The sequence below is a fragment of the Rhinopithecus bieti genome, unplaced genomic scaffold (genome assembly GCF_001698545.2).
Source record: "Rhinopithecus bieti isolate Rb0 unplaced genomic scaffold, ASM169854v2 scaffold_25987, whole genome shotgun sequence".
Taxonomy (NCBI): Eukaryota; Metazoa; Chordata; class Mammalia; order Primates; family Cercopithecidae; genus Rhinopithecus; species Rhinopithecus bieti.
Window position 1 is genome coordinate 1,165,635 of NW_016812078.1, and position 17,586 is coordinate 1,183,220.

General features: G+C 36.6%; 1 protein-coding gene across 1 annotated transcript in view; it reads left to right on the forward strand.

Annotated features, from left to right (window-relative positions):
• SYT16 (synaptotagmin 16) overlaps positions 1–17,586 on the forward strand; it is a 136,582-nt gene that overhangs the window by 93,795 nt on the left and 25,201 nt on the right. The window contains exon 6 of the mRNA XM_017895554.1: positions 9,423–9,867. Coding sequence (XP_017751043.1) covers positions 9,423–9,736 — 314 coding nt within the window. The 3' untranslated portion in view covers positions 9,737–9,867. The remainder of the gene's footprint in view (positions 1–9,422; positions 9,868–17,586) is intronic.

The following is a 17,586-nucleotide window of genomic DNA, read 5'->3' on the forward strand; positions in this document are numbered from 1 at the left end:
AAAGATGGGGTACTGGCTGGGCTGGGTGGCTCATGCTTGTAATCCCAGCACTTTGGGAGGCTGAGGCAGGCACATCACCTGAGGTCAGGAGTTTGAGACCAGCCTGGTCAAGTGGTGAAACCCCACTTCTACTAAAAATACAAAAAATTAAGTGGGCATGGTGGCAGGTGCCTGAAATCCCAACTACGCAGCTACTTGGGAGGCTGAGGCAGAAGAATTGCTGGAACCCAGGAGGTGGAGGTTGCAGTGTGCCAAGATCACACCACTGCATTCCAGCCTGGGCCACAGAGCGAGACTCCATCTCAAAAAACAAAAAACAAAACAAAACAAAAAAAAGATGGGGTACTGAGCATCTGAACCTGAGGGCATTTTCTATAGTGTCCTCCGTAAACCACATCAATCAAAAGGGAAAGTATTTGGCTGGGCATTTCTTCCTTTCTAACTTCATTTTTCTATATCTATCTGTCTGTCAATCATCTTTTGGTGAAAAAGCCCATGTTATAAAGTGTTGTGATTTAAAAAAAAATTCCTGTAGATGGGCTAAGAAAGATAAAATAGGCTATTTGGAAATTACTGTAACTAGCTGATAGAATCTATTTATACACAATATATAAGTGCAGTAGCAGCATGAACTTATCCTAGTGCAAATCAAGTAACAATGTGCCGAACATCACTCCAGCCATTTTCAAGGTCATGTCTCATTTAGTACATGTGGTCAGTGTTCAAAACTATTATTGCTATTAAGATGGTATAGAGTAGTCTACAAATCTTCTGATGGCAAATGATAACTCCAAGTCTGTCCCTGGCTAATGGTCCAGATGTAAAAGCAGTGTATAGTGTCTAGCAGACATCTGAAATCCTGATGTACATTTATAAATGCTTTTGGAAAAGTTAACAGTAAGAGATAGAAACATTTGATTATCTTTTGAATTTGGCTTCACGGGAAAGCAATTCAATAACAACTTAGCAGCTCTATTCTGTTCTTCTCCTAGTCCTGCTATCCAACTGCTGCATGGCCTCAACATTTGATTTAACCCCTCTGAATTACATTTTCCTTATTAAATGAGGTTAACAAGCTAGTGTTACAGATATACTGCTATGTTTCAAAACAGTTAGCTATTGTGTTGACAGGTTCTCTTTCTCCATCTTCATCTTTGCTATGTCTCCTTCTACAGTGTGCTACTGCAATGTGTATGTATGTGTATATGTACACATATAATGGTTCTTGTCAAAAACTATCATTAAGATGTTCCCTCCAGTTAAAAACAAGTTCCCCAGCTTCTCAGCATGTGCATGATTAGCCACACATGATAATTACACCCCAAATGATAATACTTAACAGCAGCGGCAGCATATTAACCTTGTTAGGCACTCACAATAGCAGAGACTACAGGAAAGAAAAACAAGCAAATCAAGCTCCCTCATGTTTTGTGTGAAGAAAAAGTGGGATTCAGAAAGTGTGCTCTACAAACAGAGTGCAGGGAAAAAAATACTCAGTGAAAATGAACATATACGAGACATATGACCTTCTTTTAGAATCCTGGTCCAGTTTTTGTTAAATATAGTGTATTAAGAGTCACTGTCTGCTCAGAATCATGGCCATTTCATATGAAAATTTAGATGAGGCACTAACTTATTGAATGCATAGGTGATATTCCTTTTTCTACATCAACTCATTTAATTCTCACAATGATATCAAAGTTAAAAAATATTAAAAGCAATAGGAAAGAAAAGATAGTTACTATAGTGTATTAGTCTGTTTTTATGCTGTTGATAAAGACATACCCAAGACTGGGTAATTTATAAAGTAAAAGAGTTTTAATGGACTCACAGTTCCACGTTACTGGGGAGGCCTCACAATAATGATGGAAGGTGAAAGGCACGTCTTACATGGCAGCAGACAAGAGAGAACTTGTGCAGGGAAACTCCCCTTTATAAAACCATCAGATCTCATGAGATTTATTCACTATCATGAGAACAGCACAGGAAAGACTCGCCCCCATGATTCAGTTACCTCCCACTGGGTACCTCCCACAACATGTGGGAATTGTGGGAGCCACAATTCAAGATGAGATTTGTTTGGGGACACAGCCAAACCATATCACATGGTATGTCAATTATATTGCAATAAAGATGTTAAAAAAGCCAGTTACCTACAGAGGAATCGCAGTGAGACTGAGGACAGACTTTTTAACAACATTAATAGAAACCAGAGGACAATGGGAAAGAATATCAAAGTATTGGGAGAAAAATACTCAGCTTAGCGTTTTGTTCCCCAAGTGAAGGAAAATAAAGATATTTTCCACAAATTTGAAAGAGTTTTTCATTAGAAAAAACAACTAAATGATGCATTTCAGGAAGAAAGCAATTGAAATGGAAAGGAAGTAATGAGAACCAAGAAGGAAGAATGAACAAATAAATTGGCTAACATGTAAGTAAATATAAGCCTGCGTGGATTGCATAAAGCAAAAACAGAAGCAGTAGGAAAAATGACTAATATTGGGGGTAGTACCACAAAGTGGCAATAAAATTCTAGGCAGAAATTACATAAATATGGGAAAGAGAGAGAGACTCCAAATGATTTTTGACAAGGCTGCCGAGACCATTCAAAGGGAAAAGGATAGTCTATTCAACCAATGGTGCTACAAAAAGTGGATCTCACCCTGCAAACGCATGAAGTTGGATCCTTAGCTAACACCATATATAAAAATGAACTCAAAATGGATGAAAGACCTAAATATAACACCTAAAACTATAAAACTCTTTGAAGAAAACATAGGGCAAAAACTTTATGACCTTGGATTTGGCAGTGATTTCTTGGATATGACAACAAACGCATAGGCCATAAAATTAAATATAGACAATTGGACTTCATGTAAGTTCAAAAATTTTGTGCATCAAAACATAATAAATAGACCACCCATCGAATGGGAGAAAATATTTGCAAATTATATATCTGATAACAAACTAATATCCAGAATATATAGAGAACTCCTAAAACTCAACAACAAAACAATGTGAGTTTAAAAAACGGATTAAAGACCTGAGTAGACATTCCTCCAAAGTTGATATATAAATGGCCAATAGAAATATGAAAAAATGCTCAAAATCATTAATCATCAGGAAAATGCAAATCAAAACTACAGTGAGATACCACTGCATACCCATTAGAATGGCTACTATAACATACACACACACACACAATAACAAGCGTTAATGAGAATGTGGAAAAATTGGAGCCCTTGTCCATTACTGGTAGGAATGTAAAATGGTACAGCTCCTGTGGAAAACAGAATGACAGTTCCTGAAAAGATGAAAAATAGAATCACCATATAACCCAGCAAATCCCTTTGTGGGTATGTACTCCAAGGAATTGCAAGCAGGGTCTTAAAGAGAAATTTGTACACCCGTGTTCATAGCACCATTATTCCCTGTAGCTAAAATGTGGAAGCAGCCTAAGTGTCCATTGAGGGATTAATGTATGAGCAAAATGTGGTATATACATAGAAGGAATACTATTCAGCCTTAAAAAGGAAAACAATTCTGACATATGCTGCAATATGTATGAACCTTGAGGACATTATGCTAAGTGAAATAAGCCAGTCACAAAAAGACAAGCACTGTATGATTCCAATTATATGAGGTATTTAGAGTAGGAAAAAAATCATAAAAGCCAGTAGAATGGTGGTTGCCAGGGGGTGGAGGAGAGGGAAATGGGGAGTTATCATTTAATGGATATGGAGTTTCAGTTTTTACGAGATGAAAAGAGTTCTGGAGATGGATGGTAGTGATGTTGTACAACATTATGAATGTATTTAATACCACCAAAATGTACACTTAAATATGTTAAAATAGTAAATTTTATTATATGTATTTTAACACAATTTTTAAAAATTGAAAAAAATACACTGGAGAGAGATCAGAGGATATTGCAAAACCAGGTTATGAGTAAGACATATGAGAGCTGGATGTTTAGACTGATGTTGCTTCAAGGAAAAGAAATACTAGTATTAAAATGAAGAGATTAGGAGGCTGTATGTATGTGGGAGCAGGGAGTTTATGGGAAATCTCTGTACCTTCTGCTCAATTTTGTTAAGAAATTGAAACTGTTCTAAAAAATAAAATCTATTTAAAAAATTAAAAGATTTAAAAATAGAAGAGAGTAGAGATTTTGATTAATTTTAGACATTAAACCAAGTGAACATATTAAAATTTTAATCTTTTAAACCAATGGAATAAATGAGAATAAAGTGAATGTAACCAATTCAGTAGAAAGCAGAGAAAATATTTTTTAAAGTGTAGAAAATTGCATGATAAATAGAAAGCACAAACCAAACAGTGAATATATGTCAAAATATATGAGTAGTCAAAATATATGAGTAGTCATAATAAATATAAAGGAACAAAAATTCTATGTAAAAGATAGATATAAGATTAGATTAAGGTCTCTCTCTTTTTCCTAGTCACTGTCTGCCCCACTTCCTCACACTGCCTCATAGTAAAAACACACTACAGTTTATACTGGGTTCACCTAGCTTTGTGATATATAAGGAAGGAAATCATTAATTACCAAAGAATTGGGCTTAGCTCAGGAATGCAATAATGATTTAATATTAGGAAAATCTGCTAGTGTAATTCACCATTTTAACTGGTTTATGAGAAAGCCTTATGATAATATCAGTAGATGCTAATAGAAGCTTTTGATTAAAAAATAAAATTTTTGAAAACATTATGATTATCTCAATAGATGCAAAAAGTTGCTTTTTTTAATCTTGTTTTGTTTTTTACAGAGCTTGGCAAACTCATTCTAAAATTCATATGCAAGAGCCAATTAAACCAAGCAAGAGAGTAGAATAACTAAAATAGCTTTTAAAAAGATGGTAGAGGGATTATCCCTAGCAGATATCAAGACATGTTATAAAATGATGATAATAAATATTGTCAGACTTAGGGGAAGACACTGAAGCTTGGAAACTTGATATTTGACAGACATGGTATTACAAATTAGTGGGGAGATAATAGATTATTTAATGAATAATCCTTCCAATACAGAAAAAAAAAAAAAAATAGATCCCTACCTCACACCACATGCAAAGCTCAATTACAGCTGTATTAAAGACCAGATGTGAAAAACAAGATCTTTAAGATTCAGAAGATAATGTGGGAGACTATTGAGTTTGGGTAGGATTTCTTTAAAAAAGCATCAACTTAAAAGAAGACACCAATAAACCTGACTCCACAAAAATTTAAAACATTTGTACTACAAATGACTATAAATGAAGCTGAAAGGCAGGTAGAAGGTAGTAGCAATTAATATAACTAGCAAAGATTTTGTGTCTAGAATTTGTAAAGAGCACAGTCATTCACTTCTAGGTATATCCTAGAGAAATTTTGAATTTTGGCATAATGCAAAATAGAGAAAACGTTCACTGAAATCTTTTAACTTTTGGTAATTATAAGGAATTAAATGTTCATTAACAGAATGAAAAAATGAATTATAATTTATTAATACATTGGAACATTACACACAGAAGATAAAATAAATGAATCACATATATGTATACATAGAGATAATATAAAAAATTATAAATTAAATAAGTTTTAGAAAGACATACACAACAATGTTAAATTTTTTAATGTGCTAAATTCTATTAAATATAGTTTGGACACCTATGTTTACATCTATTTATATATTGAAAGTTTAAATACATATATGGAAATGATAAACTCCAAATCCAACATAGTAGTTACCTTTGTTGAGAAAAGAAGTTGGACAGGATCCCAAAGAGGGATGCTAAAGGATCTTCAATTGCAATGTTTTATTTCTTAAAATCAATAAAAGGCAGAAACATTAGTAGCATATATGACAAATTCTAAATACCCTGTCAGTTTGTGTGATATTATTTTTTATTTTCATATGTTTAAAATCATTTATACATATTAATAAATTAAAAGTGAAAGTTAAATGGCCAAATTCCTTTCCCTTGCCCTGTATCCCAGAGATTCATAGTTCCTCTGACCCCCAGGCCAAGACTCAGCTCAGCAATTGGTAGAAAATTATGCTGCAAATGGGTAGGTATTTTGTGGGGGCTGTTTAACTACTGGGTACCATGTTGTTTCTTTGGAAAAATGCCTTCTGAGTTCCAAATGACATACTTTTGTGCCATAATAATTTGGGGATTATGTACTATATGTACTATAATAAATATTGTAGTACAAGTGCCATCTTCCTTTAGCAAGAAAAAGGCAAGTGACTAGTAAAACAGTTGACAGGGCTGTCAAGGGATTATGACCCATTCAGTGTTTTGCTAATGGTTCTGAGTTACTAAAGATACTATAAAGCTTTTTGAATCACCACCAGAAAAGAAAATATTGCTCAGCATTGTTTTGTAGCCACGATTACCAGTTTCCAAAGACTAAAACAGAGCTTATTTAAATGGCATATTTACTTAGCTAGAGTCTTTCTCCATTCATTCTGACTGATGTTAATCAGAGTAAGTCACTGAACCCCAAAAGACCCTGGTCATGCTCCCCAACTATTCCATAGAAGCCAAATTTCCTGGGCACAGCCTCTGCACTGGAAGTTAAGAAGTAGGTGCATTATTAGTGTTAATAGAAGTTTCCCTTTTGAACTAGAACAATGAACATTTTCCTTCCTTTTGTCTGGTGTCTTCAGACTGGATTGCTTATAAGATTATTATTATTTCTCTTGTTATGCACATACAATCCAACTTCTGTGATAGTAATTTGGTAGTAAGTGGCCTTTCTCGTAATTAGAAAATAATCTTATGGCAGGATAAAGCTTGAAATTGCTCTCTGTGTGAAATGAGCATGCTTTTGTTTGCAAGATTAACTCAATTCCCACTGCTATACCTGGCAGCAGACTTGCCCAATCAGTTTGGTGACTGGATTGAACTTTTTCTACAGAAATCATGTAGCTATGCAGCTTCAGAAACACAAATCCACTCCCTCATTGTTGGTTTTCTGACAGCTTTTCTGTAGAACAGTTTGAAAAGAAGAGAGCCCTGTTTCTGAGACAGAGAAGTGTTTTCACACCTGAAGTGTAATTGCACACCTTGTGTTTCTCAGCAGATAAGTGCATAAAATAACACATCAAACTGGAATAGAAAAAGATCAACATAGAAAGAAAACTGCAGGTTGTAATTTGCTTCCTATCTTACAATGCTCTTGGAGAGAACAGTAAATTACAGAGATCTGCGTTTAAGCTTTAAAAAGTTTGACTGGTCGTTAGGTGGGAAAATGAGCAATAAACACTAACCAGCTTGCAGCCTGCATTGAACAGAATGTACAGAATGATAAAATTTTGGAAACACCCTAACATTTTGATTTTTTGGGAGAATAATATGCGCATGTTAGTAGTAAAATTTGTAGATAAAGGTCAAGACATTTATAAATTGATTTTAATAAAAATGTAATTGAGGAGATAATTATTTTATGATGGTCCCATTCAGGAATTTTAGCAAAAGGAGATCATGTTGGTAAAATTTGAATGCTTTCTTTCCTTTCTATAATGATGCTAGTCACTGTTTTCTGGCATTCTAGTGGGGGGTGGGTTCTACAATGAAGAGGTTTAGCTTCATTGCTCAAGTTTGAAAACTTGAGACCGAAAGAAAAAGAAAGTTGAGCTTCCTGACTAGGCATGAACATTCATTACAAAATATTTATTGAAGGTCTAGCACATGGTAGGCACAAGCTAAGTATCAGGTGTACAGTGGTTAATACGGCAATCCCTCTCTCCACCATTGGAAAACTGCATCTCTGCAGACAAGTAAATAGGCAGTGATAATACTGGTGGTAAGTGCGGAAACAGGCTAAAACTAGGTTTTAGTGGAGACTATAAGAGGGTTATCTGAACTGGTGGGAGTGAGAGAAAAAGGTCAGAAAGGTCAGCAAATATTCCCAGATAAAGTGATATCCAAACTGAACGCAATGAACAAAAGTCATATGAGGCTGAATATTGGTCCGGATGACAGAGCACGGGGAGCATGTACAGATGAGAAAGAGAAAAAGAACAAATTGGGTTGGAGGAGGGGAGAAAGTTCAATGCAGTAGAATGCAGTGTATAATGGCAGCAGTGGTAAGCAATGAGACTAGAAAATAGGGCCAAAGAAGAAAGTCTACACAAAGAAATTGAGCTTTTATCTTGAGGCTAGTGGGAAGTACTGAAGACTTAGTTTGTGTTTATTAGTGAGAGTGACATGGCCGGATCTGTATTTTACAAAGATTGCTCTGGGAGTCCCCTGACTAGGAGGTCAGTGAGGAAACATGAGGTAATATAGGTGAGAAATGCTGGCAACCTGAGCTTACAGTGTACACAGAGTTCAGAGGCACTGGGGATGGAAAGAAGTGGGTAGATTTGGGAACCGTTTGAGAGGTAGAATCAACAGAACGTGGTGACTGATTGGATGAACTGGGAATGAGGAAGTCAGTCTTGTGAAAAATGAGGTCCTGATTTCTGACTTGGATAATTTGGTGAATGATGCTACTATTCACAGGGATAGGGAACACTGGAACAGCAAATGTTTACAGTTGGGGGCATATTGACTGTGAGACGAGTGTAGGATTTCAAGAGAAGAAGTGTAGTATTCAGTTGAATCTTGAGTTTGGGAGAGAAGTTGAGGCCAGACCTATGGACTTGGTAGATGTCATTGAAAACATGGGAGTGGATGAGATGGTCCAAAGGATATGTAGACAGCCCGGGCAACATAGGGAGACCCTATTTCTACAAAAAATTTTAAAATTAGCTGGGCACGATGGTGCATGCCTGTAGTTCCAGCTACTCAGGAGGTTGATGGGGTAGGATCACTTTGGGCCCAGAAGTCAAAGCTGGAGTGAGCTGTGATCATGCCACCGCACCTCACCCTGGGCAACAGAGCAAGACCATGTCTGTCTGTCTGTCTGTCTCTTTCTCTCTCTCTCTCACACACACACATACATACACACACATACGAATATGTAGAGAATGAGAAAAGAATTCTCCAATTCAGGCATAAAATAGAAATTTGACTATGAAAAAAATCATGTAGAGCAAAATGTGTATATTTATCTTGTTACATAAATAAATATAGATGAAGAACTGTGCCTGCCCACAAACACCATTGCACATATGCTTGTGTATGTATGTATACAGCCTGTGCACGAAGAGGTACTAATGAACATCAGCAATGTGTGCTAGATAGTGAGCCACATGAAACATTAGGCACTCAAGGTAATAATTCCCTTCCTTAATAATTCATGCAGGCTGTGTTGCCCAACAGCAAGAACCAGGCTTAAGGATACCGATCAGTATGTTGAAAGGAGAAATGTGTAGCCCATATAAATGTTACGACTAGTCCAGCCAAACAGAGAGCACTAATGTTTCTTACCATCCCCACCCCACCTTTTTTTTTTTTTTGTCTTAGATACATACGGAAAACTCTTTCTCCTCAATTCTGTGGGTCAAGAGATGTCCCGTTGCAAGACGTCCATTCGGCGTGGTCAGCCCAATCCTGTCTATAAGGAGACCTTTGTCTTCCAGGTGGCCCTCTTTCAGCTGTCTGATGTCACGTTGATGATTTCCATTTATAACAGGCGTACTATGAAGCGTAAAGAGATGATTGGCTGGATTGCCCTGGGCCAGAACAGCAGTGGAGAGGAGGAACAAGATCATTGGGAGGAGATGAAGGAAACCAAAGGCCAGCAGATATGCAGATGGCACACTTTGTTGGAATCCTAGGTTTGCTAACCTGCATTTGTGTGCTGTGTCCACCTTGGTTACCTGTGTTGCTGTCTACTGACACCAAGTCGGTGTGTCCTGGCAAGGGTTTCAGGGTTTCAAAAACAGATTCCAGTAACCCCTAGGACATTGTGAGTGGGAGTTTTGGGTTTCTCAATAGTTTGATTTGGATTTAAATATTGTAATTTTAAAAACACACATACACAGTGAAGTGTCCATATGGAAAATGTTAGACCACAATTAAGACCACTGATGAGTTAATTTGTACCAATAGATCATTGAATTTTGGTTCAGGGTATGGGGTGAAGCTTCTTCTGCTGTCTCTGTTTGCTTGAAGAGTAACCTGAGATTGCAAGGGAGCTGTTAAATGTTACTATTTGCAACCATTTAGGTGGATGAATCAGAATTTTCTTAATATGGTACAAAAAACTCCAAAATATAGAAATGAATCAGATGCTGAGCCTCATAGAAGAATCTAACTCTAATCCATAAACTCTTATTTCACATTTTTCTCTTTATCAAAGAAACCTATTTACCTAATGAGTAAATATTATAAACTTGCACTTTTAAAATAAATTTATATTAATTAAATACCTCTTTTATCTTATATTTTGTGGTTTCTATGAGATTTGGTTAGATGAATCATTTTGAAGCAAGAAAAGAGTTCAGAAACTACTGTTTTAAGACAACTTGTCTCCTTTTGAATATGTAAGATTTCAAACTTGTAACTTTCAAAGTTTTTATGCTGTCTTTCTCACCCAGTAAGTTCTTACAGAATAAGAAGAAAACAAAAAACAAGACTATTTCAGTTATAGATTTATTGATTTTCTGATTCTGGTGTTCTTTTGGATTAAACTTTTTCTATGTTCAATTATATATACTCATATATTAATATTTTGAATGTACTGCATGTAAATCATGCTCTTTTTAAATTGAGTATTTTCCATCACTAGAGCATAGTGAATTGTACACCGTGGGTCTTTAATAAATATTGATTTGATTGACTCTTCAAAGTGAACATGTTATAATACCTGTGAATGGAGAAATATTTTCAGCTTGTGTGGAATAACATTAAGTTTTTCTTTGAGCATTTGAAGTGCCTATAACTGTCATTTTTTATGGCATTTGCAGCAACATATATTAGTCACTACTTGCAGTCTGGGCATGTGCCACTCAGAACACTGATCTTGTATGGTTATGAGCATGGGATTTTACTTGTGACTTACTTTTACATATTTATGCAGTGCATGTTTATTTTCCTTATTCTTAGGTCTGGGCCCTTAATTTCAATTACTTTAAATTGGCTTTAATAAAAAAATAGGGAAAGAATGTATGTACATTTAATCCCTGCACTCAATGTGCAGCTCTTCTGAGCAATTGCTCAGTCACCTATTTTTAGTTTCTATGTTTCATTGTGGACTTTTTCCTGTCTGTGGGAAGAGTGATAGCTAGTGATGGCTGTATACAGTTAAAAACACATAACTCCTCCTCAGCTCCACGTTTTGACAGATTGTAAGCGTAGGCTGTAACACTTGAAGAACATATTTATTCCTTACAGTGTGTAATGGTTATCCTGACAAGACCAGACTAGGGCACAGGATAACTCTACTATGCTTTCACGGTTCTGTCTTTGAATGAAATGATTTCATATGGAAGAATGAGAATTTGCCAAATAAATTAATACCTTAATCACTTTTCAGGTCATGGGAGTTTCATATATATGACTCCTCAGTTATTAGGAATATGTAATAAAACCATGCTCCTCTGGGTTTTTACCCTACCTTTCTTTGGGAGAGCTCAGAGTGTTTTTCCAGCATTATATCCATTAACTGCTGAGTGGTCTTTGCAGCGTGGCTAAGTCATTGAGTAGAACTGAGTGCGATTGATTAAGTAGCAGCACAAAGAATTGGCTTTTCACATCTCTTTATGCCCTGTGTTTAAAGGGAAGTAGAACAGCCTCGCTATGCTTTCCTTTATGCAGTAACATAATAGCAGCATTCATTTTAAAATTTACATTTGAAAAAAATCTGTATATATTGTACAGACAGCCCTGAATTTTTCCTTCTCATATTTTCCTGCTGCTGCATCCTTGTTTCATGGTACCCAATAATCACCTATACTTCATTTTCTGTTCCCAAGACCCACCCATTTTGAAGGTTTTCTGCTGGTATAGTGAAGATATTTGTGTGCTTGATCTGCCTTCCAATGGTCTGTTTATGATACAGTTTACAGGAATGTGCAGCATTTTAAGGGAGGGAATGCCTGAAAAGCATTTTTTATTTTTATAATTTTACTATGTTGGTGCTACTCACCAAATAGGATGCATGTACATCTTGAATATACAGCAACATTCACCCTCAGCTGATTGTATAAATCTAAAATGCTGAAGACAAGATATATAACAATATGTGACTGATTTTTTTACCTTGATTTGAAATTCTAGTTTAGTAAGATCTTTTGATTTTGTGCACTTAAACTCCCTTATTTTCTTGGCATAGTCTAGACACAAATGCATTTAACATGTTTTTCACTTGAGCTTTTACATTTGGTTTTCAAAAGAGTTATGAAAGATAATTAGTTGGTTCTGCAGTGAAAAAAAAAAACTGCTTTTGCCTATTTCTTCCGGCTAATGATTAATATCTCATAGGGAGATTTGACATTGAAGCAGCACTGGTTTTTGTTGCTTGAGTAGGACTTTCAGTGATTTTGCCTGAAGAGTAGGCTTTTAAAATAATATTGTTAAGAGTAAATGATGTGCTGGGTTGATGGAAATCTGCTTTATAGTGTGCCTTCTTTTAGGGTGTGAGTTTACACTGAATTGAGAAATCCTGATTTCACCAATTACGGTGGTGGCTGTTGTACTCCCTGTTCCCCTCTGACTATTGTTGAATTTTTAAATGGACCATTCACCAGGCAGCCGAACACCTGCTCTCCGTTCCCTCTCCTTCACTGGCTCCCAGTGTGATGCACAGTTGTTTTGGACTCTGTTTTTGCTGATGCCGCATAACTGTTGGAGGTGGGGGTGTCTTGCCTTCCCTAACATAAGAAGAATTTGTAATGCCTTTGGATGTATTATACTCGGCATTCCACCTGCATGAAATCAGGGAAAGAATCATCACCATGTTTGTGAGAGGGAAAAGAGTATGGCATTGCACAGTCATTCACTTTAGGCACTATTAATTCTGACATCCTTCACTGAAAATTAACTGACATTGAATGTCAATATTCTCCACAGTCCTAGGTGCCAGTGAGCCTGAAACACAGCTTCTGCCTTTTCAATGTGTAGATTTCATAATATTTTACAAGTTACCATTACCTCTTGGGCAGTCACTGTGCTTTAGATGATCTTATCTGAGAACCAAAATTCTTTTCTTTCCAGAGGAAGTACTATTTAAGTAGAAACTAGCATTAGGTTAAATAAAGGTGCTCCTCTGATAGCCACCAATTTGATTTAATTGATGATTCGGTGTGGACATCACTGTGGGTTTCCTAAAAACCTGGTTATCCTTTTGCAGCAGAGGACTTAGTATATTAAAAGCAGAAAAGTGAGTAGGAAAGAATTATTTGTAAATGTCATAAAACCAGATAGAGGTATATTCTTTACTGATAAAGAAACAGGACCGGAACATGCATGTGGTATCTCCTTTTACTTTTGAGGAAACTGTGGTTAAAGAACATTCTATTGTATTTGATCTAAGAACCAAGCAAATGATGGATAATCCTGAAATGGTAAAAGTATTTTTATCTTAAAAATTATTCATCTGGGCAAAGTCATTTACAACAAAATAAAAAGGTCATACAGCACACCAATGGAAGAATTAAAGAATAAATAAATGTGCTGGATACATTTTGAATCCTCCAGGGAGCAGTACGCAAGGAGAGTAAACTAATAAACCAAACGACGTATCTGATCAACTAGCTATCACTTTTCTAAAACTTGGAGAATTCTGAAAAATATTTAAAGATGAGAGAAATGAAACTGTCCTAAGACAATGAGATTGGCATAGCACAGTGAAGTTGGCACAAACTGTGATCCTAGCCTGGGTTTACATGAAACTCTGCTGTGGGGCCTTAAGAAAATTACTTAGCAAGCCTGTGTCCTGGTTTCTTCAACTGGAAAATGGAAATACTACCTACCTCATTAGGTGTCTGAAAACGTATCAGTGAAACCACAGATGTAACGTGCCTAACGTAGAGCTGGGCATGTAGTTAGCATTCCATAGTTCCTCCTCACAGTCATGCTTGAAAAAGAAAATATTTAAGATGTATCTTCTCTTTCTAGCAAAAGTTATTGTAACACTGGAGAAAAACAAAAACCGACTTTCAGATACTGTAAAAAGGATAGGCTCATGAAGCCAGGCTGGATTTGTAAATAAAGGAGGCTTCATCAGGACAGCCTAATCAGAGATAAGCCTGGTATGTGGAGGAAATTGAGCCTTAACAGAGTCCAACTGTGGTAGAATCAAGTCTTTGCATTTATCCCCTTAGTTTGGAGGGAGTACACATCCTTGATGGTTTGTGTGTACCTTTTGATCGATCACAAACAAGGCCTCTCCTTGTCTCCAGCTCTCTTATTCATAAATGGACAAGGCACCTTGTCGCCTTCATCAAAAGAGTTGGTGACAATGGCAGTTTGACTGCATATTTCAACTGTGATCCGGAAAAGTAAAATAAATGATGTGATACTACACTGACACTTTTAAAAATGGATAACACTTTCTTTGAAACCTACATTGCATATCCATTTTATATCCTGATAGGCAAACATTTAAAAATACTCTCATAACATGGCTCTGAAAACTTATCTGTTCAACTAGAATGCTCTATTCGGAACAAATTATCACTGTTTCCCTTATGAGATCATAATGAAAGAAATTCAGTTGATACTACTTTTTAAAATGAGTTTTAAGAGTGGCTTGTTCTCAAGTGATTCAAACCTTGAGTAAAAAGGAGAGTTTCTGGAGAATTTAGAAAAATTTTTGTTGACATTTAATCTGTAGAAGTCTTCATGAGAAAACCACTTCAAGTTTAGTGTAACCAGGTGCCATGAATCAGTCATGTGCTACTTGTGGTTTTAAACTAAACATGATTCTGGGATGGGGAAGTGCGAGGCTACACTCCTGATATAATCAAATTGCCAAAGCATTGTTTTGATTCCTAGGTATCCCAACTAAGGAGAAACATGAAGACATTGGAGAATCACTTAGCTTAGGGCCTTTAGTAGGGAATAATTAAACATGTAGGGAAGGTGAAGGAGTTAGATGGTAGGTAAGAAGGCTGTGGAGATTTCTAGTAACAATGATCCAGAAGTTCTAACCGGGGGGATGGTGCACACTTTCTCTTCTTGACCACATGGATAGATTTCAGAGCATCCCCCTAATCAAGTCTGGAGAATTGTGTGAAGGTTGTTTCTCATTACTTCAAAATTTATTCATTGTCTAGCCCTGTGCTATTTGGGCTGGCACAGAACTTAAATCTCTTTGGAGTGCTGTGAGTGCACATTGAAGCAGTTAGTCATCATTATACAATAATGCTTACCAATATACAATTGTTAAGTTAGTCTAACTATGTGCCATAAACAGTAGAGTTCCTTTTTGTGAGTATTGGAAGGTGAAACATTGGCTGAATTTATTGGGGCAAGCGTCTAGGAAGCCTTGGACTGGCAGTGAGCCTTGGTTGCATTATATGGGGAATTGGTGGGGGTGGGGGTGTCAGAGAATCATCATCTTTGGAAGTTTTTTAAAATAGAAAAATGTGCTTGAAGTCTTGGTTCTGCTAAAGAAGAATGAGAGGACACCCAGGAATATACCCTTTATAAAGTTCCTTCTAATATTCAGGTGTAAAGTTAAAAAAAGAATCAACGATAACACTCCAGGCCTATCTTCTTCCATTTTGGACATTTTTTCCACATTGATTTTTCTCTGCATCATAGAAAGTTTTCTCTGAAGAGTTCCTATTTGGGTTTTGTTTGGGCTTTGGGGATGCCTGCAGGCTCAGAGGGAGTTTCCTCTCCTATGGTGCTTTGACTGTTTTTGTTTCCCTTGGGTCACAAAACTGTATCCTAGACACACACACAATAATCACCTTATTTATATCCACTGTGGAACCTGTGAAACAGCTCGAGGCTTTATAGAACAAGCTCATAGGCAGTCATGGGGCTCTGAGGCCCTTCTTGGAATGAAGCTGCTAAATTGCGAACTGCTTTCCATTGCTCACTAATGCTGCCTTAAGCTTTCTCGGTGGGAATTTTTAGTTCATGGCTTCGAGTGACAGTGTTACCAGTTTTATTTTGAGGATGATGAAAAGGCTGACTTCCCATTGTATTGCCATATTTATGCATTATTTTTGTTTACTTCGTTTCCCCCTGGAAGTATCTAGTTGCTGGGATTTTGTTTGTTTGTTTTACACAAAATTTATTCATTCAAAGAGAACTTTATAGGTTGGGCATGGTGGTTTACACCTGTAATCCCAGCACTTCGGGAGGCCGAGGTGGGAGAACAGCTTGCGTCCAGGATTTCTAGACCAGCCTGGGTAACATAGTGAGATCTTGTCTCTACAAAATACCAAAAATGTGCCGGGTATGGTAGTGTGCGCCTATAGTCCCAGCTCCTCAGGAGGCGGAGGTGGGAGGATCACTTGAACCTGTGAGCTCGAGGCTGCAGTGAGCCATGATCATGCCACTGCATTCAGCCTGGGTAGCAGAGTGAGACTCTGTCTCAAAAAAACCCCACAAAAACCAAGACTTTTTTAAGTGTAAATGTTCCAGACTCAGGGTTAGGGGTTGGAGAATGGCAGTTGGATAAAACAGTTTGACAATTTTTTTTTTTGTTTCTAAATATTCTTTATAAAAACTAGATTCTGATAAGTAATCTAGGTAAACAATAAGATATTTTATTAAGCTTGAATGTTTGGCTTAATGTATTTTTCTGTAATTGTCTCTTTCCCCCTTTGAAAGGCAGAGGATTTAGGGAAGGTGAAAGTTATTACCCTGTCTCTAATTAAGAAATAGAGACACTTGTTTGTCAGTCTATGCTTCCATTCCATATAAATGGATATGTTTTGTATCTGGGGGAGGAAATGCATCATTCCATTCCAGCAGTGAAAAGCGTTATAGCATCAAATAGGATAGTTAGTATTTTTGACTTTTATAATTAAATACTGAATGCCCTTTGCAAGACAGTAAGTGAGACCCTGGAATGCTAGGTCTGTACAAACTTGACACATTTCTTACAAGCTCTGTGTTTTCATAGTCAAAGGCATTGCTACCCTTTGCTGTTTGAAAGAGTGAACTGGAAACAGTAGCCTCCAGAAAAAGAGGTGACAACCTAAACAAAGAGCCCTGCTTACCTCTCTGTGCCTAAAACTAGTCTTGAAAACTGAATACATTTGGGGTATGCTTATGAAATAGGTAAAGGTCAACATTGGGAGTGTCCCTACTTTGGCAGATAGACCAATACTTTTTTCCTAGACTCAACCCATTTTTAAAGCAGGAGTTTTTCCAATGGATTGGTTATCATTCTACTAGACATGTCTTAGTCCATGCAAATTAATGCAAAATCTTTGGTGGCCTAAAAATTCTTACTGAAAGCAAGTTTTTCGTGTTGCCCAGTTGATAGTCCATAATAAAAAATGTACATATCTTGTTTAATAAAAACCTTGATGTTTAAGAAGAAATATCAGAAGCCGGCTGGTAAAAACTCTGATTAAGTGAGGAACATGTACATTAAAAGATATTTTCATGTAAGTTATTTTAAGATAGTTGCATTCTAGGGCCATGTTTCTTTTTTTGAGAGTGTTTCTTTGTCAAGTTCCTTATAGCCAATGCCTTGACCAAAGCTTCCTAATTATGC